This window comes from Carya illinoinensis, chromosome 11 (genome assembly GCF_018687715.1).
Source record: "Carya illinoinensis cultivar Pawnee chromosome 11, C.illinoinensisPawnee_v1, whole genome shotgun sequence".
Classification (NCBI taxonomy): Eukaryota; Viridiplantae; Streptophyta; class Magnoliopsida; order Fagales; family Juglandaceae; genus Carya; species Carya illinoinensis.
The window spans coordinates 44,656,082-44,679,630 of NC_056762.1; the positions used below are offsets into that span (position 1 = coordinate 44,656,082).

Here is a 23,549-nt window from a genome sequence, read left to right on the forward strand (position 1 = left end):
TAGTTCATGAATGAGAGTTAAGCAAGAGGGCTTTATCTACTCAATTCTAGTAGAAACTTCTAATATTATCTAATATTGTCACATGCCGGTACACGTACATGATGATTTACTTTTTAGCCCTCATTTTACATCTAATTACCGATACTAATCACCATTTTCATTTTAACAACCATATTAATAATTGTCTGCAAATTAATATACATAGCTCCAAATCCAATCATGGGCCGGGCTTTTTATTGGGCTCCAGTTCACGAGTCCAGTACTACATATTAGTCCCACTCAAATTTTCATTGTGAAAAGGCCGTAAAGCCCAAAAGAGTGGTGCGAGCGAGCAGTAAGAATTGGACACAATTAAGAAAGAATAATCTGCTCGACTTGCTTCCTTTTTCTCTTTAACTTTTTTCCTTCACCACGACCAAGAGGAAAGCTGGCTTTCTTTTAACATATAAACATGTAAACTGGTTGACAAGGTTCTATATACTATATCATAATATATATTGCATGTCTTCTGTCTAGTACTCTATATATCTTATATAGTTATGGACTTACTATAACGTTCATGGTAGGTAGTATACGAGATCATATATTGCTTAGAAAGAGAAGTTATTATTTTTTATAAAATTTAAATGTGGTTCCAATTATATTATTAATTAGTTCTTTTGAAGTATATATCATTTGATTTGGATCGTCTTTTAAAACGTTACACGTATAGCCACCGGTTATTAATGGATAATAAACATATAATTTAAGAAGTAAGGAATAAAAAGGACTTGAAATGTTGGTCCAAAAATAATTCATTGTTCATGGAATAACTAAAAATTAATTTCAACCTGCATGTATGTCCTCCCTCCCAAACCCTTCATCGCTAAGACAAGTGCTGGCATATTCACATATATTTGCGAGTTCAGTTCTACCAATGCAATCTCCAAAGTATATATGCCTTTCCTGGATGTGCCTGGCTGGCATGCATGCATGGCCCTGGCTCCGATGGCAATGTTACATTAAACAAGCGACAGACCTTGACATGTTGGATTACATGATAAATACCATTAGATTTAGAGCAATGCCAGGTACCAACTTTAAATATAAACAAGTTTCTTATATATCTTTTATAAAAAAATATATCTCATTAATAAAATAATTTTATTACGTATAAGTAAAATCGCGTACTAATCTATTTATTAATTATTTATATTTAAAATTTAAATTAATATTATTTTTAATAAAATTTATTTTTTAATCAAACACATTGATATTACTACACAGTTATAGTTATAAATAAATTTTTCTTTATTTAAAACTATTTATTGGATATTTCATTTCCCCGAATATCTCTGTTCCATTTCTCTCCTCTTCCCTCTTCCCCTATATATATATACACACACGCATATAATATACACGCGTAGAGAACACTTGGTTTCTCAGCAGGAATTCTTCTCCAACTCTCTCCCTCTCTTTTGATCCCATCAAAACCCTAATCCCTGTTTGCAAAATCCTCGAATTGTCTACGTTTTTGTTCCGGTTCTAGCTGATTATTCGTCGGAATGATAGCCGCAGGATCCAATTCTCGTGAATAGTACGGAAAACCCTATGTATTTTTAACACTATACAGTTTTTGATCATCCGGTCGATTCTCCTTTTCTCGGGGGGATTTGATCGGTTTCTCGAAGCGGTTTGGATTCGTGAAATGCTTTCAATTCCAAGATGAAGTTGAAGCGAAGGAGGGCATTAGAAGTGGTCAGCATATTCACTAATTGAACAATTTTTTATTGCCTAAATTTATACCTCTATAATTTATTTTTTGCTTCATCTCTTTCGGTTATATATATGGATTTTCTGAGACGTTGCACTACAATGAGTGTTGTTATTGGCGTTTATGCAAAATGATTGCTTTGCCATAGTCTTCTTTTATGCTTGCGGTGCTGTGGGCGTGACTTAGATGGTTAAAGATTCCCGTTTTAGTGCTTCTATCGTTGTTTGTCTTTATATCTGTATTATGTGTATGATGCTCTATTTGGCTACTCAGAAATCCAGAGAAAGAAGTTACGTTTTCTGGAATAACATCTTGTGTGTTTTTTTTATTTATTCATCAAAAAAAAAAACATCTTGTGTGTTTTTTATTTATTTTTTAATTAGTAAAGAAGAAATTTATTGATGAGAAAAGTTGGCATAGCCAAGTACACGGGACTCTTTTGGGCTTATTCTATGGCGCCTTTGAATTGGAAATCTACAGTGTATTTAGCCGAAGGCTACTGCTTCAGTGAGATGTTTATTCACATGGGAAAACAATGTTAAACAAGTGTTTCAAATAGTTGCCTTTCAACTTCATTCTACTGTTGATCTCATTAGAGTGCCGGTTGTTTATTTTTCTTACGTCAGAATAAATAAGGTCCATGATTTCAAATTTTCCAATTTCAATACGAAATAAATCATATCAGGCAGCAATTTATATTCCATGATGGGCGAGTTGTTCATGCTTATCTGGAACTGTTTTACTAGAAATGTGGCCATTATTACCTCTCAGTAATTGATCGTAGACAAGCCTTGCAGGAAATTTGGTAGTGAGATTTTTGTGCCTTTTAATCTTTGGTTTTGGAAAGCCTTTTAGGATATCTGGTGGTGTTAGTCTTGTGACTTTAAACTTTGATATCGTGGAATCATTATTAGAGGTAGGCAACTGTTAGCACAGGCTATATACTTCACCGATTGCATTTGTTTGATTAATTTTTTTTGGTTTCTAATTTGTTTTACATTTATGACTCAGTGAGATATTGATATGCTGTCCAGTATGACTGTGATGGCTAAAAATTAACCATGGTTGCCTGATTATTTGTTTCAGCCTCCAAGAATTAGATCCTTCATCGATGGTGTTACTGCTGTTCCACTTGAGGATATTGAAGAACCCCTCAAAGGTTTCATTTGGGAGTTTGATAAGGTGCCTTTTTTCACCTTACATGTTAAATGCTGTGGTTGATGCTGTGTGGTTTGACTTATGTGTATTTTGGTGGTGCAGGGAGACTTCCATCATTGGGTGGATCTTTTTAATCATTTTGATTCATTTTTTGAGAAGCACATAAAATCAAGAAAGGATTTGCAGGTTGAGGATAATTTTCTGGACTCTGATCCTCCCTTCCCAAAAGAAGCTGTTGTTCAAATTCTTCGTGTTATAAGAATAATTTTGGAGAATTGCACAAATAAGCACTTCTATAGTTCTTATGAGGTAAAGTTAGATTTCAGTTTCAGAAATATACTTGTAATATACTGTTTATTTATTTATTTTATTTATTTATTTTATTTATTTTTTTATTTTTAAATTGTTACTGGGTGGGAGATTATGTGATACGAATTGTATGTTTTTAGTAGGCCCGTTCGGAGTTTACAATTATTGAGGAGTGTGTTGGGGAATTTACGGTGGCTTGGTGTATGGGCAAAATCTGGTTTGGTGGGATAGGCATTGGTGCACTAGTGGTGGTTTTGGGCAGGCGCGTCTTTGGGCTTGGGTTAGGGCTATGGCTTTGTTAGGTTCATTTTCCTAGATGGTTTTATCTTTTTTTTTTTTTTTTGGCACCCCAACTAGGTGTTTTCTCTTGCATACATCCAGTGTACTTGGCTATGCATATTGTCATTAATAAATTGTTACTTATTAAAAAAAAAACTTATTCTTTGTTGGCAATAACTGTTTTGATTAGGTTGTTTTGAGTTTTAGCAATATCAAAGTTTTTGCTTAAAAATTTGTTCTCATTTTATCTCTCATAAATTTTTATGCTTTTGGCTTGTATGCAATTGCAGCAGCATCTTTGTTTACTGCTTGCTTCAACTGATCCGGATGTTGTTGAGGCATGCCTGCAGACTTTGGCTGCTTTTTTGAAAAAAGCAATTGGCAAGTACTCCATTAGAGATGCTTCCATGAGTTCAAAGTTATTTGCTCTTGCACAAGGTTGGGGGGGAAAGGAAGAGGGGCTTGGGTTGATTGCAACTGCTGTACAGGATGGTTGTGACCCTGTTGCCTATGAATTGGGTTGCGCCCTGCATTTTGAATTCTATGCTTCCAGTGAGTTGTCATGTGAACTCCCAGCTGTAGAACATTCAATGCAGGGTTTACAAATCATTCATCTACCTGACATCAATAGTTGCCTAGAGACTGATCTAGAGCTCTTAAGCAATTTAGTTGCAGAATACAAAGTACCCACCAGTTTAAGATTTTCTCTATTGACAAGATTGCGGTTTGCAAGGGCTTTTGGCTCTTTAGCTTCTCGGCAGCAGTATACCTGCATCCGTTTGTATGCCTTCATAGTTCTTGTTCAAGCAAGCGGTGATGCAGATGACCTAGTATCTTTCTTTAACACCGAGCCTGAGTTTGTCAATGAGTTAGTGTCGTTGTTAAGCTATGAAGATGCAGTTCCCGAGAAGATTCGAATTCTATGCTTGCTTTCTTTGGTTGCTCTTTGTCAAGATAGGTCTCGTCAGCCTTCTGTGTTGACTGTTGTCACATCTGGTGGTCACCGTGGAATCCTATCCAGCCTAATGCAAAAGGCCATTGACTCCGTTATTAGTGATGCCTCGAAGTGGTCTGTAGTTTTTGCCGAGGCTCTGTTATCCCTTGTCACTGTTTTGGTTTCATCTTCTTCAGGTTGCTCAGCCATGCGCGAAGCAGGATTTATTCCTACTCTTCTACCCCTCCTTAAAGATACAAATCCGCAACACTTGCATTTGGTAAGCACAGCTGTGCACATTCTAGAAGCTTTTATGGATTACAGCAATCCAGCTGCTGCGTTGTTCAGAGACTTGGGCGGTTTGGATGATACCATCTCTCGTCTGAAGGTGGAAGTGTCACGCATAGAAAATGGTTCAAAGCAACAAGGTGAAAGTTCTGATTGTGGTGGGAGGAGTAAGCAAGTGGTTGCAGGTGCCTCCAATGAGCTAGATGATTTGCAGCCTCTGTATTCTGAAGCATTAGTTTCGTATCACAGGCGATTGCTGACGAAAGCTTTACTGCGTGCTATATCCCTTGGAACTTATGCCCCTGGAAATACCACACGTGTTTATAGCTCAGAGGAGAGTTTGCCTTGTTGCTTACGCATAATTTTTCAAAGGGCAAAAGATTTTGGTGGTGGGGTGTTTTCACTTGCAGCTACTGTCATGAGTGATTTGATTCACAAAGATCCCACTTGTTTTCCTGTCTTAGATGCAGCTGGGCTTCCTTCTGCCTTCTTGGATGCTATAATGGATGGTGTTCTATGCTCATCTGATGCCATAACATGCATACCTCAGTGTTTGGATGCTTTGTGCCTAAACAATAATGGCCTTCAGTCCGTTAAAGATCGCAATGCTTTGAGGTGTTTTGTGAAAATATTTACTTCAAGAATGTATTTGCGTGCCCTCACTAGTGACACCTCTGTATCCTTGTCTAGTGGACTGGATGAACTAATGCGCCATGCAGCTTCATTGCGCGGGCCTGGAGTGGATATGTTGATCGAGATCTTGAATGCCATATTGAGAATTGGATCTGGGGTTGATGCTTCTTACTTGTCAACTGATCCTTCATGCTCTTCCACTGCTGTTCCCATGGAAACTGATGGTGAAGAGAGGAACTTGGTTCTTTCAGATGATAGGGAAGCATCCAAGATGGATAATTCAGACCAGACCACCGAGCCATCTGCTGATTCCTCAATAGTAAATATCGAGTCATTCCTGTCTGACTGTGTGAGCAATGTTGCTCGTCTTCTGGAAACAATACTGCAGAATGCTGATACATGTCGTATATTTGTAGAGAAGAAGGGGATTGAAGCTGTTCTGCAGTTATTTACTTTGCCTTTAATGCCTCTGGCAGTGTCTGTTGGTCAGAATATCTCCATTGCCTTTAAGAACTTCTCACCACAGCATTCAGCTTCTCTTGCTCGGGAAGTATGCTCATTTCTGAGGGAGCATCTGAAATCAACAAATGAACTCCTAGCTTCAGTTGGAGGGACTCAGCTTGCCATGGTTGAATCTGCATTGCAAACTAAGGTTTTGAGATATCTTTGCAGTCTTGAAGGCATTCTGTCCCTATCTAATTTTTTGCTGAAGGGGACTACTAGTGTGGTCTCAGAGCTTGGCACTGCAGATGCTGATGTATTGAGAGATCTTGGGAGTGCATACAGGGAAATAATCTGGCAAATTTCTTTATGTAATGACTCCAAAGTGGATGAGAAGAAGAATGCCGACCAAGTACCTGAGAGTTCAGAGGCAGCTCCATCTAATGCTATTGGAAGAGAGAGTGATGATGATTTAAATATTCCAGTGGTGAGATACATGAACCCTGTTTCCCTCAGGAATGGTTCTCAATCTCTATGGGCTGGTGACAGGGATTTTCTGTCAGTTGTTCGTTCTGGTGAAGGTTTGCACCGTCGTAGTCGACATGGGTTGACACGCATTCGGGGAAGAACAGGGAGGCATCTGGAGGCTTTGAACATTGATTCTGAAGTTCCGTCTAATGTACCGGAGACATCTTCCCAGGATTTGAAAAAGAAAAGTCCTGATGTTCTTGTTTTGGAAATTCTTAACAAGCTTGCTTCAACTTTGCGCTCTTTCTTCACATCTCTTGTCAAGGGATTCACATCACCAAACCGTCGTAGAGCTGACTCAGGGTCGTTGAGTTCAGCTTCAAAGACTCTTGGAACTGGACTGGCTAAAGTATTTTTTGAGGCTCTTAGTTTCTCTGGGAATTCTACTTCTGTGGGGCTTGACGTGTCATTATCAGTGAAATGTCGATACCTTGGAAAGGTTGTGGACGACATGGCATCAATAACATTTGACAGCAGGCGACGTACTTGTTATACTGCAATGGTCAATAATTTTTATGTTCACGGTACCTTTAAGGAGCTACTGACAACATTTGAAGCTACAAGTCAGTTGTTGTGGACACTGCCACACACTATCCCCACATCAGGTGTTGAGAATGAAAAGGCAGGTGAAGTAAGTAAATTGTCTCATAGTGCATGGCTACTTGATACGTTACAGAGTTATTGCCGGGTGCTTGAGTATTTTGTTAATTCTTCTTTACTATTACCTCCAAACTCTGCATCCCAAGCTCAGCTTCTTGTTCAGCCGGTTGCTGTTGGTCTTTCTATTGGGCTATTTCCGGTTCCAAGGGACCCTGAAGTATTTGTCCGTATGCTGCAATCTCAGGTTCTTGATGTTATACTTCCTATCTGGAACCACCCCAGGTTTCCTGGTTGTAGTCTGGGTTTCATTGCTTCCATTCTTTCACTTGTTACACATGTGTACTCTGGTGTGGGTGATGTGAAACGAAATCGCAGTGGCATTGCAGGGACTACCAGCCATAGATTTATGCCCCCACCACCTGATGAAGCTACTATTGCCACAATTGTTGAGATGGGTTTTACAAGAGCAAGAGCAGAGGAAGCACTAAGACGAGGGGAAACAAATAGTGTTGAAATGGCCATGGAATGGCTGTTTAGTCATGCTGAGGATCCTGTACAGGAGGATGATGAACTAGCTCGGGCACTTGCACTGTCCCTGGGAAGTTCATCAGAAACATCTAAAGTTGATAATGTTGACAAGTCAATAGATGTACTGACGGAAAATGGGCACATGAAGGCACCCCCTGTTGATGATATTCTTGTGGCATCAGTGAAACTATTTCAGAGCAGTGATACATTGGCATTTCCATTAACAGATTTGTTTGTTACGCTTTGCAATCGGAACAAAGGAGAAGATCGTCCAAGAGTGGCATCTTATCTTATTCAGCAGCTGAAGCTTTGCCCTTTGGATTTTTCAAAGGATACTGGTGCACTGAGCATGTTATCACATATTATAACATTACTTCTGTTTGAGGATGGAAATACACGAGGCATTGCTGCAGAGAGTGGTATTGTATCTGCTGCAGTAGATATTTTGATCAATTTTAAGGCTAGAAATGAGTCAGGAAACGAGCTTCTGGTTCCAAGGTGCATTAGTGCTTTACTGCTTATCTTGGATAACATGCTGCAGTCCCGGCCCAAAATTTGTTCTGAAAGTATGGAAGGAACTCAAGCAGGGTCTCTGCTGGATTCGTCAGGAGATCTTGCTTCCTTTTCAGTTCCTACATCGGTTCAAGGGAAAAAACCAGCTTCAAATGCCCCTATGAAAGACTCTGGTACAGCATTTGAAAAAATATTGGGGAAAGCGACTGGATATTTGACTGCTGAAGAGAGTCATAAGGTGCTGCTAGTTGCTTGTGACTTGATAAAACAGCATGTCCCAGCTGTGATCATGCAGGCTGTTCTACAATTATGTGCTCGGTTGACAAAAACTCACTCACTAGCTTTACAGTTTCTTGAAAATGGAGGTTTGGCTGCTCTTTTTAGTCTTCCAAGAAGTTGTTTTTTCCCTGGATATGACACTGTTGCATCTGCTATTGTGAGACATCTCCTTGAAGATCCTCAAACACTGCAAACAGCTATGGAATTAGAGATACGACAAACTTTGACTGGAAATGGGCATGCTAGGTGGGTGTCTGCGCGGACTTTTTTGACATCAATGGCACCTGTTATCTCCAGGGATCCTGTGGTTTTCATGAAAGCCAGCGGTGCTGTTTGCCAGTTGGAGACATCTGGAGGTAGGACCTTTGTTGTGTTATCCAAGGAAAAAGAGAAGGAAAAGGACAAATCAAAGACCTCTGTTGTTGAAGCTGGATTATCTTCCAATGAATGTGTTCGAATTTCTGAAAATAAAATTCATGATGGATCAGGAAAATGCTCTAAGGGCCACAAAAAAATCCCTGCCAATCTCACTCAAGTAATGGATCAACTTCTTGATATAGTCTTAAAATACCCATCAGCAAAAAGCCATGAAGGTAATGTGAATAACTTATCTTCTATGGAGGTTGATGAACCTGCTACAAAGGTGAAGGGTAAATCAAAGGTTGATGAGACAATGAAATTAGAGTCCGATTCTGAAAGATCTGCAGGGCTTGCTAAGGTGACTTTTGTCCTCAAGTTATTAAGTGACATTCTTCTGATGTATGTACATGCAGTTGGAGTTATACTTAAGCGGGATCTGGAATTGTGTCAACTCCGGGGATCTAATCCTCTGGATAGTCCTGGAAATGAGGGGGGAGTAATTCATCATATTTTACATCGGTTACTTCCACTTTCTATTGATAAATCTGCAGGACCTGATGAATGGAGAGGCAAGTTGTCTGAAAAAGCTTCATGGTTCATGGTTGTTCTGTGTGGTCGATCTGGTGAAGGTCGTAAGCGAGTAATTGGTGAACTTGTGAAATCCTTATCCTCATTTTCAAACTTAGAGAGCAATTCTACCAAGAGCATTTTATTGCCAGATAAGGTCGTCTGTGCTTTTGTTGATTTGGTGTATTCTATTTTGTCAAAAAACTCAACGTCCAGTAACTTGCCTAGCAGTTCTGGATGTTCACCTGACATAGCAAAAAGCATGATAGATGGAGGAACGGTTCAATGCTTGACTGGCATTCTTCAAGTGATTGATTTGGACCATCCTGATGCTGCTAAAATTGTGAATCTTATACTTAAGGCCTTGGAATGTTTGACGAGGGCTGCTAATGCTAGTGAACAAATTTTTAAATCTGATGGTACAAACAAGAAAAAACCCATGGGTTTAAGTGGAAGACCTGATGATCAGTCAACTGCACCATCAGCTGCTCACACTGTGGAGCATAATCAAAATACAAACAGACAAGAGGAAGCCAGAGTTGCAGAGGAGAGTGAACAACAGAATCAAGAAGCTTCTCAAAATGAAGTTAACCATGATGCAAATCCTAATGAGTCTGTAGAGCAAGATATGAGAATAGAAGTGGAGGATACAACGGTTACCAATCCACCTGTGGAGCTTGGGATGGATTTTATGCGTGAAGAGATGGAAGAGGGTGGTGTTTTGCACAACACTGACCAAATTGATATAAATTTTCGTGTTGAGAACAGAGCGGATGATGATATGGGTGATGAGGATGATGACATGGGTGATGATGACGAGGATGATGAGGTTGAGGATGAGGATGAGGATATAGCAGAAGATGGTGGGGGCATGATGTCTCTTGCTGATACGGATGTGGAAGACCATGATGATGCGGGCTTGGGTGATGACTATAATGATGAGATGATTGATGAAGAGGACGATGATTTTCACGAGAATCGCGTCATAGAGGTAAGATGGAGGGAGGCCCTTGATGGGTTAGATCATTTGCAGGTACTTGGACAACCTGGGTCTGCAGGTGGTCTAATTGATGTTGCAGCTGAACCTTTCGAAGGAGTTAATGTGGATGACCTTTTTGGTCTTCGGAGGCCTTTAGGATTTGAGCGCCGCCGTCAGACAGGTGGTAGGTCTTCCTTTGAGCGATCTGTTGCAGAAGTGAATGGTTTTCAGCATCCCCTTCTTTTAAGACCATCCCAGTCAGGGGACCTGGTTTCAATGTGGTCATCAGGTGGGAATTCATCCAGAGATGTGGAAGCTCTGTCATCTGGGAGTTTTGACATAGCTCATTTCTACATGTTTGATGCTCCTGTTCTTCCATTTGATAATGTTCCAAGCAGTCTCTTTGGTGACCGTTTGGGTGGGGCAGCACCCCCACCTTTGACTGATTATTCTGTAGGCATGGACTCCTTGCAGTTACCAGGACGAAGAGGCCCTGGTGATGGTCGGTGGACTGATGATGGCCAGCCACAAGCTGGTGCTCAAGCTGCTGCTATTGCACAGGCGGTAGAGGAACATTTCATTTCTCAATTGCACAGTGTAGCTCCTCCCAACAGTACTGATGAAAGGCAGTCCCAAAATTCCGGAGTGCAGGAGAAGCAACCAGATGCCCCTCCATCCAATAATGATCCGGTAGCAGTGGAGGGTGCTAACACTAACAGTCAAAGAGAAGGGCAGCATCAAGAAAATGGTGATGAGACCATGCTCAACCCCATGGTTGAGAGTGTAACCCGTGGAGAGCAAGTTGATCCAGAAGCCATTCATGCAGGTGAATGTTTACAGGCACTTGAGCCTATGCTGATCCAACCATTTTCACTGAACACTACACCAAATGGTCATGACAACATGGAAATTGGTGAAGGAAATGGCAGTGCTGATGAGCAGGTAGGGACAATGCCAGAGTTTGTCAACTCATCGACTGACTGTCATGATGATTCACAATGTGATGGGGGTTCTGAAGCTCCTGCGAGTCTCCATAATGTGCTACTTCAGGCCACTGATTGTGATGGATCTTCAAGAACTGATGAACAGGCCAGTAATCAGGGTTTGGAAATTTCTGGTTTGCCAATGCCTAATTCTGAAGATTGTCATGCATTTCCCATCCTCGCAAGTATTGATGTTGATATGAATAATATTGATGTTGGTGGAAATCAATCTGAGCAACCTGTGCTTGATGTTATGGATGAGCCTTCGTCAAGACAAAATACCCTGGTTGCTCTTGACTCTAGTCTGGCTGAGCAGACTAGTGTGAATAGTGAGGTTCCTGGTGCTAATGCTATTGATCCCACCTTCTTGGACGCACTTCCTGATGATCTGCGGGCAGAAGTACTAGCTTCCCAGCAAGCTCAGCCTATTCAGCCTCCAACTTATGCACCGCCTTCTGCCGAAGATATTGATCCTGAGTTTTTAGCTGCTCTTCCTCCTGATATTCAAGCAGAAGTTTTGGCCCAACAACGAGCTCAGAGGGTGTCACAGCAGGCTGAAGGACAACCAGTTGACATGGACAATGCTTCAATCATTGCGACTTTTCCTGCTGATTTGCGTGAAGAGGTTTGCATCTTCAACTTTACTTCTGGTTACATGTTGAGTAACAATAACTGTTCGTATTTCTTTTTCATATTTGACAATCCTTTGTTTTTTGCTTCTGTTTCAGGTACTTCTGACTTCATCAGAAGCAGTTCTGTCTGCTTTGCCCTCTCCATTACTCGCTGAAGCCCAAATGTTAAGGGACCGAGCTATGAGTCATTATCAAGCTCGCAGCCTTTTTGGAAGCAGCCACAGGCTATATAATCGGAGGAATGGGTTGGGTTTTGACAGACAGACCGTGATGGACAGGGGTGTGGGAATTACACTAGGCCGGAGGACAGCTTCCACCATTGCAGATGGCTTGAAGGTGAAGGAAATTGAAGGTGAGCCACTTCTGGATGTAAATGCATTGAAAGCTCTTGTCCGACTCCTACGATTAGCTCAGGTAATACCATGTTCTATCTGAGCTCTTTAGTTGGAAAATGATTGTGTTTTTTCTTTACCAGATTGCCTGCAAAAGTCTGTCTATAAGAGACAAAGTCTGATAGTTGAAAATAAATATTAGTTCATATATATGAAGGAATCGTAGTCAGCATCTCTTTGAAGGTAGGTTCAAATAATGAACAAAATTTTATGTTGATCTGTTGAAGGAATTACGAATTTTTCTGTGATAAAGTTATAATCTGAACTGATCTGGACTTCCTGATAAATTCTTGTCATGGACAACTGCAAAGCAAGATTTCATATGGAAAGAGGGCAAAATTGCTCTAGAATTTAGGATGTATACATTCCCAAGAATCAAATAGAGTATATTTGAATATCTAGAAAAACATTCTGACTAATTATGGTTGTGGAACTTTCTTGGCAATGAGATCATTTGTGTGACCTTTGTATTGTATTCTGATGACTGTTTAATTGTTTTATCTCATGTGTCCAGCCCCTTGGCAAAGGTCTCTTGCAGAGACTCTTGTTAAACCTTTGTGCACACAGTGTTACGAGAGCAATACTAGTTCGTCTTTTGCTTGATATGATCAAGCCTGAGGCTGAAGGCTCAGTCAGTGGATTGGCAACAATAAACTCCCAGAGGCTATATGGCTGTCAGTCAAATGTTGTGTATGGTCGGTCCCAGTTGTTGGATGGTAAGACTTTCATCTGATATTACTAACTATATGCTTAATTTTTTGTATATCAATTTTTTATTTCCTTATTTATTTATTGTTTGACAGGTCTTCCTCCACTGGTCTTGCGTCGAACTTTTGAGATTTTCACATACTTGGCTACTAATCATTCTGCTGTTGCCAATATGTTATTCTACTTTGATCCTTCACTTGTTCCAGAGCATCTGAGTCCAATATGTACAGAAGCCAAGAAGGATAAAGGCAAGGAGAAAATTGTGGAAGGACTTTCATCAATGCCTTTGGGGAGCTCTCTGGATGGGGATACTCCGTTGATACTGTTCTTGAAGCTTTTGAATCGACCACTTTTTCTGCGCAGCACTGCTCACCTTGAGCAGGTATATCTGATATCTGGATCAAGTGGTTTCAAAATAGTTTTGGGCCATGATTTTGCGCTTTCTAGTTATATATTATACATTATTTTGGTCCATACTTTTTTATGATTAAATGTAATAACCGAGGGTCCATGATTTAATGTTTACATTTTTATTTATTCATTTTTATTTTTCTAAATGCTTCAGGTCATGGGCCTTCTTCAAGCAGTTGTTTATAATGCAGCATCAAAATTAGAGTACCAGCCGCAATCTGAAGCGGCAACAGCAAATCCCCAAGATTTGCCAGGCAATGGAGCTTCTGCTGATGCCCAAAAAGATCCTCCTTTATCAGAACCAGAGTCTAAGCAAGACGATAAACATGCTGGTGCCGAGTCAACAGCTTCAGATGAAAAGAGGAGCATTGATATGTATAATATTTTTTTGCGATTGCCCCAATCAGAACTCCGAAATCTGTGCAATCTTCTTGGTCGTGAGGGGTACTATTAATGCTCTTATTTTTATTACTGAATAGTTTAGATGTTCTGTTACTATACTTCTACTATCTTGTAGCATCTATAACTCTCTTTAAATACAGTCATGCAAAAAAAATATATATATGGTAAAGTATGCAAAAGAACGGAACAACCCAAGCACATCCTAGAATCTATGCAGATGGACCAAGGCTTATACTTGCTCTAGGGCTTTTATTACTGAGATGGTTCCAACTATTTGGACCTACCATTTCTTGCATTTCAATCTCATCTATGTCCTCTCTGCAGTGTTCTCTTCTTTTTTTAACTGCCTTTCATAGTTTGATTCAGATGAGTGAGTATCTAACCTGTCCATTTCTTGTTAGGCTTTCAGATAAAGTGTATACGCTGGCTGGTGAGGTGTTGAAGAAGTTGGCCTCAGTTGTTGCACCGCATCGAAAGTTATTTACTTCAGAGCTTTCTGAATCAGCCCGTGGATTGAGCAGTTCTGCCGTCAATGAGCTTGTCACTCTGCGGAAAACACACATGCTGGGTTTGAGTGCTGGGTCCATGGCTGGTGCAGCAATCCTACGTGTGCTACAAGCACTCAGCTTACTCGCTTCATCTAGCATTAATGAGAGTACAGGATTCAAGAGTGATGGAGAGCAGGAGGAGCAGGCTACTATGAAAAGGCTGAATGTTGCACTTGAGCCTTTGTGGCAAGAGTTGAGTGATTGCATAAGTGTGACTGAGACACAGTTGGGTCAAAGCTCCTTCTCTCAGACTATGTCAAATATAAATGTTGGGGAGCATGTCCAAGGCACGACTTCTTCATCTCCCCTTCCTCCTGGAACCCAGAGACTGTTGCCCTTCATCGAGGCATTCTTTGTATTGTGCGAAAAGCTACAAGCAAACCAGTCCATCACACATCAAGATCATGCCAATGCAACTGCAAGGGAAGTCAACGAATCTGCCAGGAGTTCAGCCTTTTTAATCACAAAGTGTGGTGTGGATTCTCAGAAGAAGCTTGATGGTGGATTTACGTTTACAAGGTTTGCTGAGAAGCATCGCCGGCTATTGAATGCTTTTATTCGACAGAACCCTGGTTTATTAGAAAAATCTCTTTCTATGCTGCTGAAGGCACCAAGGCTAATTGATTTTGACAATAAGCGAGCTTATTTCCGTTCAAAAATCCGGCAGCAGCATGAACAGAACCTTTCTGGCCCATTGAGGATAAGTGTTCGGAGGGCTTATGTTTTGGAGGACTCATACAATCAGTTGCGGATGCGTCCCAGTCGTGACCTAAAGGGACGATTGAATGTGCAGTTTCAGGGTGAAGAGGGTATTGATGCTGGAGGTCTGACTAGAGAATGGTATCAATTACTGTCAAGGGTTATATTTGACAAGGGGGCATTGCTTTTCACTACTGTGGGAAACAATGCAACGTTCCAGCCAAACCCCAATTCTGTCTACCAGACGGAACATCTTTCTTACTTCAAGTTTGTGGGCCGAGTGGTAATGTCTTTAAGACACCAGTTCTGAGACTGGTTTTATGTTTTAAATTTTCATAAATGTTTTGCAACGTAGTCTTTGAAGGTTTTTTTGTTTACATTTTTCTTTCAACATTTGTGCAGGTTGCAAAGGCACTGTTTGACGGGCAACTTTTGGATGTTTATTTTACTCGATCATTCTATAAGCACATACTTGATGCCAAGGTGACTTACCATGATATAGAGGCAGTTGATCCTGATTACTACAAGAATTTGAAGTGGATGTTAGAGGTCAGTGTGTTCATATACTGACAATTCAGTGTGTTTTCCCCGTTACTGTTGTTATTTTGAACCCTTGTGGTTCTGCTGATGTTTTGCTATGGCTTGTTCTGTATGAAATGTTGATTTTTGTATTAATTTCTTCATTTTACATGTTTCAGAATGATGTGAATGACATTCTTGACCTGACATTTAGCATGGATGCGGATGAGGAAAAGCATATCCTTTATGGGAAAAATGAGGTATGTGAATTAATTTATCGTCTCTAGCTTAAATTGTATGGAGTTTGACTATTCCTGAAGCTTCTTTGCTGTTGTAGAAATCTTCAGAGCTTTCTATCTGATTCTCTTAAGACATCAAAGTTCATATCAAGTTATCTAATATCAAGGTATTTTGTGGTTTTGTTTGTTTGTTCTTTTGAAAAGGTTACTGATTACGAGCTTAAACCTGGAGGAAGAAACATAAGGGTTACAGAAGAGACAAAGCACGAGTATGTTGATCTTGTTGCTGGACATATCTTGACAAATGCCATCCGTCCTCAAATTACTTCCTTTTTAGAGGGCTTCGACGAATTGGTACCTCGAGAACTTATTTCTATTTTTAATGATAAGGAGCTCGAGCTACTTATAAGTGGACTTCCAGAGATTGATTGTAAGTTGGCTTTCATATGGAATTAATTATTCAATAGTTACAGTATGTTTCTTCTTTACTCAAAAGTATCTGGTCGGTGTCATTGCTTTTGCAGTGGATGATTTGAAGGCCAACACAGATTACACTGGCTATACAGCAGCATCTATTGTTATTCAATGGTTTTGGGAGGTTGTTCAGGCTTTTAACAAGGAAGACATGGCAAGACTGCTGCAATTCGTCACTGGAACATCGAAGGTAATTTGGTTCACTATAGATGAGATGGTAGTTTGAAATGCAACATGTGTGGATTTGTTTGTAGTACTTGTGAATTGTTCGTTTGACTTTAAGCCATTGTATATTTACTATTATTCAGGTCCCTTTGGAGGGTTTTAAGGCTTTACAAGGCATCTCTGGCCCTCAAAAGTTTCAGATTCACAAGGCCTATGGAGCTCCCGATCGGCTGCCCTCAGCTCATACATGGTCTGTGAAAAGATATATACACCATCTTTTGTAGCCAGTTGAGTCTTGGAGTCGTGGCATCTGCATTAAAGGCTTGCTCTAACTAATTCATTTTTCCCCATTTTGTGCTGCAGCTTTAATCAACTTGATCTTCCCGAGTATACCTCCAAGGAACAGCTTCAAGAGCGCCTGCTACTTGCTATCCATGAAGCCAATGAAGGGTTTGGCTTTGGCTGATCTGTGTTTTATGTGGTACAATGGACCCGGCAGCGCTAGCAATCTGCCTTCAAAGTTCCCATGTACATGTCAGTTGGACTTTTCTTTTCCCCCAAAGTTTATTTTAAAAAATTCGTATTGATCATCTCCTGCACTGCTCCTTACTTTATATTAGATCTTTTTGCCATTAACATTAACACACACAAGGGTTTTACAGCTCCCTCAGTCCTTTTGATGTTGGGCATTGAGGCCCTAAAAGAAATATTTATTTGAATATGTTTTGGGCTTGATTGGATCTAGAAAACTACGAGTTGGGAAGGGATAGTTATCAGAGGGAAAGGAGGTTTGTTATCAAGTTCTGTATAACACACAAGTGGGTCAAAATGTTTTGTGCAAGTTACGTGGGGTCTCTTGTACGTCATGGCATCTCCTCTGTTTTGCAGATAAAAGCGACTGGTCCAGCTTGACAAGAACAATAAAAGTTCTGGAGATTAGAAGACTCAACCAAACAAATCAAAATTCAGCGGATGAAAATTATGCTTTTGAGGAATCGGGAGCTGTTGAGTTACAATTGGCTAGAAAACGTTATGTTTTTTGGATTCTTTGCCATGTCAAGTCAATTGTCAACTAGAAGAGTAGAAGAGAAGTGTGCAAAATATTAATGCGCACATATTTCATTGTTCATATAGTCTAGGCCTTTTGTTCTTAAATATTATTTATAGCATTGAGCTTTATTATCCTTTGCTGCCTTATAAGTTAGTTTCTGTAACTACATTAATAGTTGGTAGCTTGGGAATGTACATCTAAATGGCCTCAATTTTAGACACATTTTCTTGACTTGAATGGTTTAAATAGATTTTGTTTTTCAAAAAAAAAAAAATAATAAATTAAATTCCTTCGAAGACTATGCCAGTGTAAAACTTGGAAGATACTGTAGACTCAAACATCTCGAGTTTGATAATGCATTAGGAGTTATCCTGAATCAAATCCAATACACTAATATCATTCGTTGGACATCTCGAATAACTTGATGCGAAGTCTCATTTCTGAAATATTCCAAGACCACAGATACTGAAATCCATCATTCGTTTTGGGTCCATTTTAAATTATTGATGAAGTTCCAGAGCAATGGCGTTGTTGGAGAAGAGCCACCAGCAGGTGCATATTTGAGATTGTGGTAGAAAATATTACTTTTAACTTAAAATTTATAGCTTAGGGCTTAATGTAATAAGCTTTATTATTAAAAAGTTATTTATTGTTTGGGATCCATATATCTATAGCACTTTTAAACATATTAATTTGTTTGAAAACAAATTTAAAAAGTACTTTTTGACATAAAAATGACATAAAAGGGCATATACTTGATAAAAATAAAATATTATAATAAAATAATAATAAAAATAGTCTAATAGATTTTTCAATAATTATAATAAAAAAGAAAATTTTTTCAATGATGCATAAGTGATAGAGAAGAATGAAAAATATTGATGGGTAAAGTATTGAGTAAATTATACGGAAATAATAAAAAATATAAATTGGTAAAGTTGTTGTGCTAAAATGATGAGGGTCATTTCGTAATATACATAGTACGGTAAAATAAGGATTATTTTTTCTGAAGTGCTTCTGACAAAAGCATCACTTTGGTGCTTTTGTTGAAACGTAATTTTCTGCTTTTTCTTAGTTTAAAAATACTTTAATGTAAAACTATCAAACTGATAAATTTTATTATATAAATACTTTATACTGTTCTACTGTACTTTTTAGACCTCCCACTGCAATATCAAAGAGGCCCTAAGCCCTGTTATTTTGGACAAACCAAATGAAGGAAGTCCAGCATATTTGTTTTCGAAAGGAAAGGGTAGTGCTGTGCTATGCCTCTCAATTTATCCACTTGGTATGTCCTTAAATGTAAATTGCAATTTTCTTTTATTTTGCTGTTTTTGCTATATCAAAATATTTACATGGGCTTCTCTAGTTCTACCACAGAGAGGTGTATACGCTCTTCTCGCGGCCAAAACAAAGCTCTTCAGAGCACAGGAACCTGCGGTAACTCTCTCTCTCTCTCTCTCTCTCTCTCTCTCTCTCTCTCTCTCTCTCTCTCGGTGTAGTACACGTATATATGTGCCTTTCGCATATTAAAGCTTTCGTATTGGGGAACAGCAGGTTCAGAAATGGAGAAGAGCATTTATGCAATTCTTACCATAGACCGTTGGGAGTCATTGAATCACATGGAATATAGGTTGGCTTCACTTAGACCAGTTCATGGGAAGCTGGCCTTGAAATTCCTCAACTGGGTCACCAAACAACCTGGTTTGGAACCCAAACATCTTACCCATATACTATGCGTCACAACCCACGTACTTGTTAGAGCTAGAATGTATGGCGCTGCCAAATCAATTTTGAGGCACTTAACCCAAACGGGTATTGGGCCAAATTCGGTTTTTGGTGCTTTCATGAACACATACCCTCTTTGCAAGGCAAGTCCTGCTGTTTTTGATCTTCTAATTAGGGTTTATGTTGGAGAAGGGATGGTGGGCGATGCTGTAAAGACTTTCAATTTGATGGGCTTTCGGGGATTTCAGCCGTCAGTGTTTACTTGTAATATGATTCTTGCCTCAATGGTGAAAGATCGGAGAGCTGGCTCAGCGTGGTCTCTTTTCAAGGAAATGCTGGGAAGGGAAGTTTGTCCCAATGTTGCTACTTTTAACATATTGATAAATGCATTATGTGTAGAAGGGAAGCTTAAAAAAGCAGGTTATCTGCTGACAAAGATGGAAGAGAGTGGTTACTTTCCGACTATAGTTACTTATAATACATTGCTCAATTGGTATTGCAAGAAGGGGATATACAAAGCTGCATTTGAACTGATTGATCATATGGGATCTAAGGGCATCGAAGCAGATGTTTGTACATATAATATGTTTATTGATAATTTGTGCAGAAACAACAGAAGTGCAAAAGGTTATTTGCTGCTAAGAAAGATGAGGAAAAGGATGGTATATCCAAATGAAGTGACTTACAATACTCTGATTAATGGGTTTGTTAAGGAGGGAAAGATTGGAGTTGCTACACGGCTTTTGGATGAGATGTCATTGCTTTATCTTTCACCAAATTGCATTACTTACAATACTTTGGTCGATGGGCACTGTAGCAAGGGTAATTTTGAAGAGGCATTTAGACTTTTCGATTTGATGGAAGCTGGGGGTTTGCAACCTAATGATGTCAGTTATGGGACTCTATTAAATGGGCTGTGCAAGCAGGCCAAGTTTCACTTAGCAAGAAGTGTTCTAGAGAGAATAAGGACAAAGGGGTTAAAAGTAGGTTGTATTGCATACACAGCAGTGATTGATGGATTATGCAAAAATGGGTTGCTTGATGAAGCTATCCGGTTGTTCTATGAGATGTTCACAGATTGTGTCAATCCTGATGTTATCACATTTTCAGTGCTTATAAACGGATTTTGCACAGTGGGGAAGTTAAGGAACGCAAAGGAGATAATGTGTAAAATGTATAAAGCCGGACTAGTACCAAACAATATCATATACTCTACATTAGTTTATAATTTCTGCAAGATGGGAAAAATTACAGAGGCTTTGAATATCTACACAGCTATGAATCGCAATGGCCATGATGTAGACCATTTCACATGTAACATGTTGGTTGCTTCTTTATGTGGAGCTGGAAAACTTGTAGAGGCAGAAAATTTCATGCATCACATGAGCAGGGTTGGCCTTGGTCCTAACTCCGTCACTTTTGATTGTATTATAGATGGCTATGGAAGTTTGGGTGATGGGTTAAAAGCATTTTCTATGTTTGATGAAATGATTAAAGTAGGTCATCACCCTAGTCCTTTCACATATGGGAGTTTATTGAAAGGACTATGCAAGGGTGGAAATCTTGGGGAGGCAAAGAGTTTTCTGAATAAACTCCACTTTATTCCCTCTGCTGTAGATACCGTTCTCTACAATACAATACTTGCTGAGATATGTAAACTGGGGAATTTGCAGGAGGCAGTTGTCCTTCTTGATGATATGGTCCAGAATAGTGTGATGCCTGACAGTTATACGTACACCATTCTTCTTTCTGGGCTATGCAGGAAAGGCAAATTGGTTGCTGCTATCCTGTTGTTGGAGAAACTGATGGAAAAAGAAACTTTACGTCCAAATCTGGCGTTGTATACTTGTTTGGTTGATGGCCTTTTCAAGGGCGGCCAATCAAAGGCAGCTTTGTATCTTTATGAAGAGATGGAAAACAAAGGCCTGAACCCTGATACAATTGCACTTAATGCAGTTTTAGATGGATACTCAAGGATGGGAAAACCGGTTCAGGCAAATGACGTCTTTTCTAATATGATAAGCAGAAGTTTGTGTCCTAATTTGGCTACATATAATATTCTCTTGCATGGATATTCAAAGAAACAGATTTTAATAGCATGTTCTAGATTGTATGGTCTTATGATCAGGACAGGTTTTCTACCTGACAAATTAACATGCCATTCTCTTATTCTTGGGCTTAGTGAGTCTGGTATGTTGGACATTGGTATCAAAATGTTGAAAAAGATGACAATGGAAGGTGTTACAGCTGATCAGTGTACTTTTAACATGCTTATTACCAAGTGTTGTGAAACTGGTGATATGCAGAAAGCCTTTGATCTGGTTAATATAATGAACTATTTGGGAGTTCTTTCTGATGTAGATACCCAAAATGCCATCTTAAATGGACTGGTTAGAGCTTCATCTTTCCACGAATCCCATATTTTTCTGCATGACATGTTGGAAAAGGGTTTTACTCCTAATTGTGTGCAATATATCACACTAATTAATGGTATGTGTAGAGTGGGAGATATACAAGGAGCATTCAAGCTAAAAGATGAGATGGAAGCACTAGGTATCTGTTCACGCGATGTTGCTGAGAGTGCTATGGTTAGAGGGCTTGCACGATGTGGGAAAATTGAGGAAGCCATGCTGGTTTTTAATTGCATGCTCAGGAGGCAACTCGTTCCAACTACTGCCACTTTTACATCTTTGATGCACATGTTCTGCAAGGTTGCTAACCTCACAGAGGCTCTAAAGTTGAGGGGCATCATGGAACATTGTGGTCTGAAGCTTGATGTTGCTGCCTATAATGTACTCGTTTCAGGCCACTGCAATAATGGTGATGTGGTGGCTGCATTAGAACTTTATGAAGAGATGAAACAAAGAGGACTCTGGCCCAACACCACCACCTATACTGTTCTCATTGATGCCATTTCAGCTGAAAATAATAATACTGTTAAGGGTGAAATACTTTTGAAGGACTTGCAGGAAAGAGGTTGGATTTCTTGCATTTGGGGTGGAAGCACCCAACAATTAAATGAGGGATTGACAATCGCCAAGGAGAAAATAAGTCTGTTAATGAAAAAAAGGAAGAGAAAGGAGGCCAAAAGCAAATAGGAAAAAAATGTAGTTTGATTTGGTAAACGTCATAAACCTTTCTTCTGGAGGACTGTTGGATGAGGCTGACATTGGACTTCTGTTGCAATGGCAGTTGTGGTACCCATGATTCTGGTACCTTGAACTGCTTCAACCCCTATCTTCTGGTTCGTATAAATATCACCTTCCATTCCGTTTCTTTTTAAGTTGTTTCTCATTTTCTTACTTAGCTAATTATCCTTTTCATGATATAAAAAACTTACTTTCAAGGATATTTAGGGGAAAAAAAAATCATCTTAATTTTTTTCAGGTGTTATGCGAAGCAATGTGGGCATGGCTTCATTTCTATAATTTATGCATGCTTTCTCATCTAAAGGTTGTCCGCTCTGTTCCCAAATTCTGAGAATTTTTTAATATCTTAGTTTAGATTAGTTTCTCACTAGTACTGCCAAAAACAGAACTAGAAGATGGAACCTTGCAACAGAGATTGTCAAGCAAAAAGGGCACATCACTTCACATGCTGCTGATGCGAGTCCATTGGGGGTGGGGATTCTTATTGAGCACCGTGCACTATCTTGTGGTCCACTGATTGGAATGTTAGGACTAAAAAATCAGTGGCACATAGTAGCCGATCAATAAGTAATTCTCAGACTGAAAATACATATTTTTGTTACTGAAAAAACGTAATTATTGTCAATTTACTTTTTTTCCCTGGTAACTGATTTTTAAAATTTTTCCCAGGTCACGGGGATTACTTACAACAGACCAGATAGCACATCACAAGAGAGGTGGATGAAGCAACTTGATGGTGAAAGAAACTGGCCTTTGAGGGAACCAGAATAGTGGTGTGTCTGAAATTTATTTATTTATTTATCTGGCCGATGTATTGTCTCAATCTCCCTTCAATCTGCACCCTATGATAATGGAGGCAGGAACTTGACTGTCGGATAATGTCTAAGAGGTACCGTTTTACAGAATACAATGCACTGCTGCTACGTGGCAGACAGTATCTAACAATTCATTAAGGGACGGACTTGCTATTATTGACCTTGTAATAATAATCTTAAGTCTAAACCATGGTTGTAGCTCTTTCCTAATCTTCTCATGTTTCCTGCCTTGTACTGATGTCTGAATCCTAAATTTCTTTGAACAACCACAGATTGGGTTTGCCAATGGAGTTCTAGTAATTTCAAAGTCTTACTCGTGATTGTGCTTGGAGGTAATAACTTGTTCTCGTTAAGTCTTGCAGTTTGGATGGGAGTTTTACCTTCTTCATGTTAAGTCCTGCAGTTACCACTGCTGGGAAAATCTATAGCAACGTTGGGGCCGCCCAGACTCACTATAGAAACCCAGTAACTTGGGAATAACGTTA

The 23,549-nt window shown here is 39.5% G+C and overlaps 2 protein-coding genes across 8 annotated transcripts; both read left to right on the top strand.

Moving 5' to 3' along the window:
- The first annotated feature begins 1,356 nt into the window (after window positions 1–1,356).
- Window positions 1,357–17,603, top strand: LOC122282658 (E3 ubiquitin-protein ligase UPL1-like). 3 transcript variants are annotated; one of them, XM_043094616.1, is made up of 17 exons: window positions 1,357–1,737; window positions 2,840–2,935; window positions 3,014–3,220; window positions 3,790–11,757; window positions 11,861–12,178; window positions 12,671–12,872; window positions 12,960–13,246; window positions 13,430–13,719; window positions 14,079–15,207; window positions 15,327–15,473; window positions 15,623–15,703; window positions 15,887–16,112; window positions 16,207–16,346; window positions 16,465–16,571; window positions 16,685–16,855; window positions 16,984–17,109; window positions 17,210–17,603. In XM_043094616.1, the coding sequence occupies exons 1-15, from the start codon at window positions 1,705–1,707 to the stop codon at window positions 16,785–16,787; spliced, it is 11,334 nt and encodes a 3,777-aa protein (XP_042950550.1). In that variant the 5' UTR covers window positions 1,357–1,704; the 3' UTR covers window positions 16,788–16,855; window positions 16,984–17,109; window positions 17,210–17,603. The 3 variants fall into 3 exon arrangements, with proteins under 3 accessions (XP_042950550.1, XP_042950549.1, XP_042950551.1); XM_043094615.1 differs by lacking the exon at window positions 16,984–17,109; XM_043094617.1 differs by lacking the exon at window positions 16,984–17,109 and having other exon boundaries at window positions 3,793–11,757.
- A 1,105-nt stretch (window positions 17,604–18,708) lies between these two features.
- Window positions 18,709–23,274, top strand: LOC122282659 (pentatricopeptide repeat-containing protein At5g55840). Of its 5 annotated transcripts, none has more exons than XM_043094622.1 (5): window positions 18,709–18,812; window positions 18,930–22,344; window positions 22,488–22,553; window positions 22,636–22,816; window positions 22,919–23,274. In XM_043094622.1, the coding sequence occupies exons 1-2, from the start codon at window positions 18,728–18,730 to the stop codon at window positions 22,196–22,198; spliced, it is 3,354 nt and encodes a 1,117-aa protein (XP_042950556.1). In that variant the 5' UTR covers window positions 18,709–18,727; the 3' UTR covers window positions 22,199–22,344; window positions 22,488–22,553; window positions 22,636–22,816; window positions 22,919–23,274. The 5 variants fall into 5 exon arrangements, 4 of the variants coding, with proteins under 4 accessions (XP_042950556.1, XP_042950552.1, XP_042950553.1 ...); XM_043094618.1 differs by having other exon boundaries at window positions 18,713–18,812; window positions 18,927–22,344; XM_043094619.1 differs by lacking the exon at window positions 22,488–22,553 and having other exon boundaries at window positions 18,713–18,812; window positions 18,927–22,344.
- Window positions 23,275–23,549: the final 275 nt, after the last annotated feature.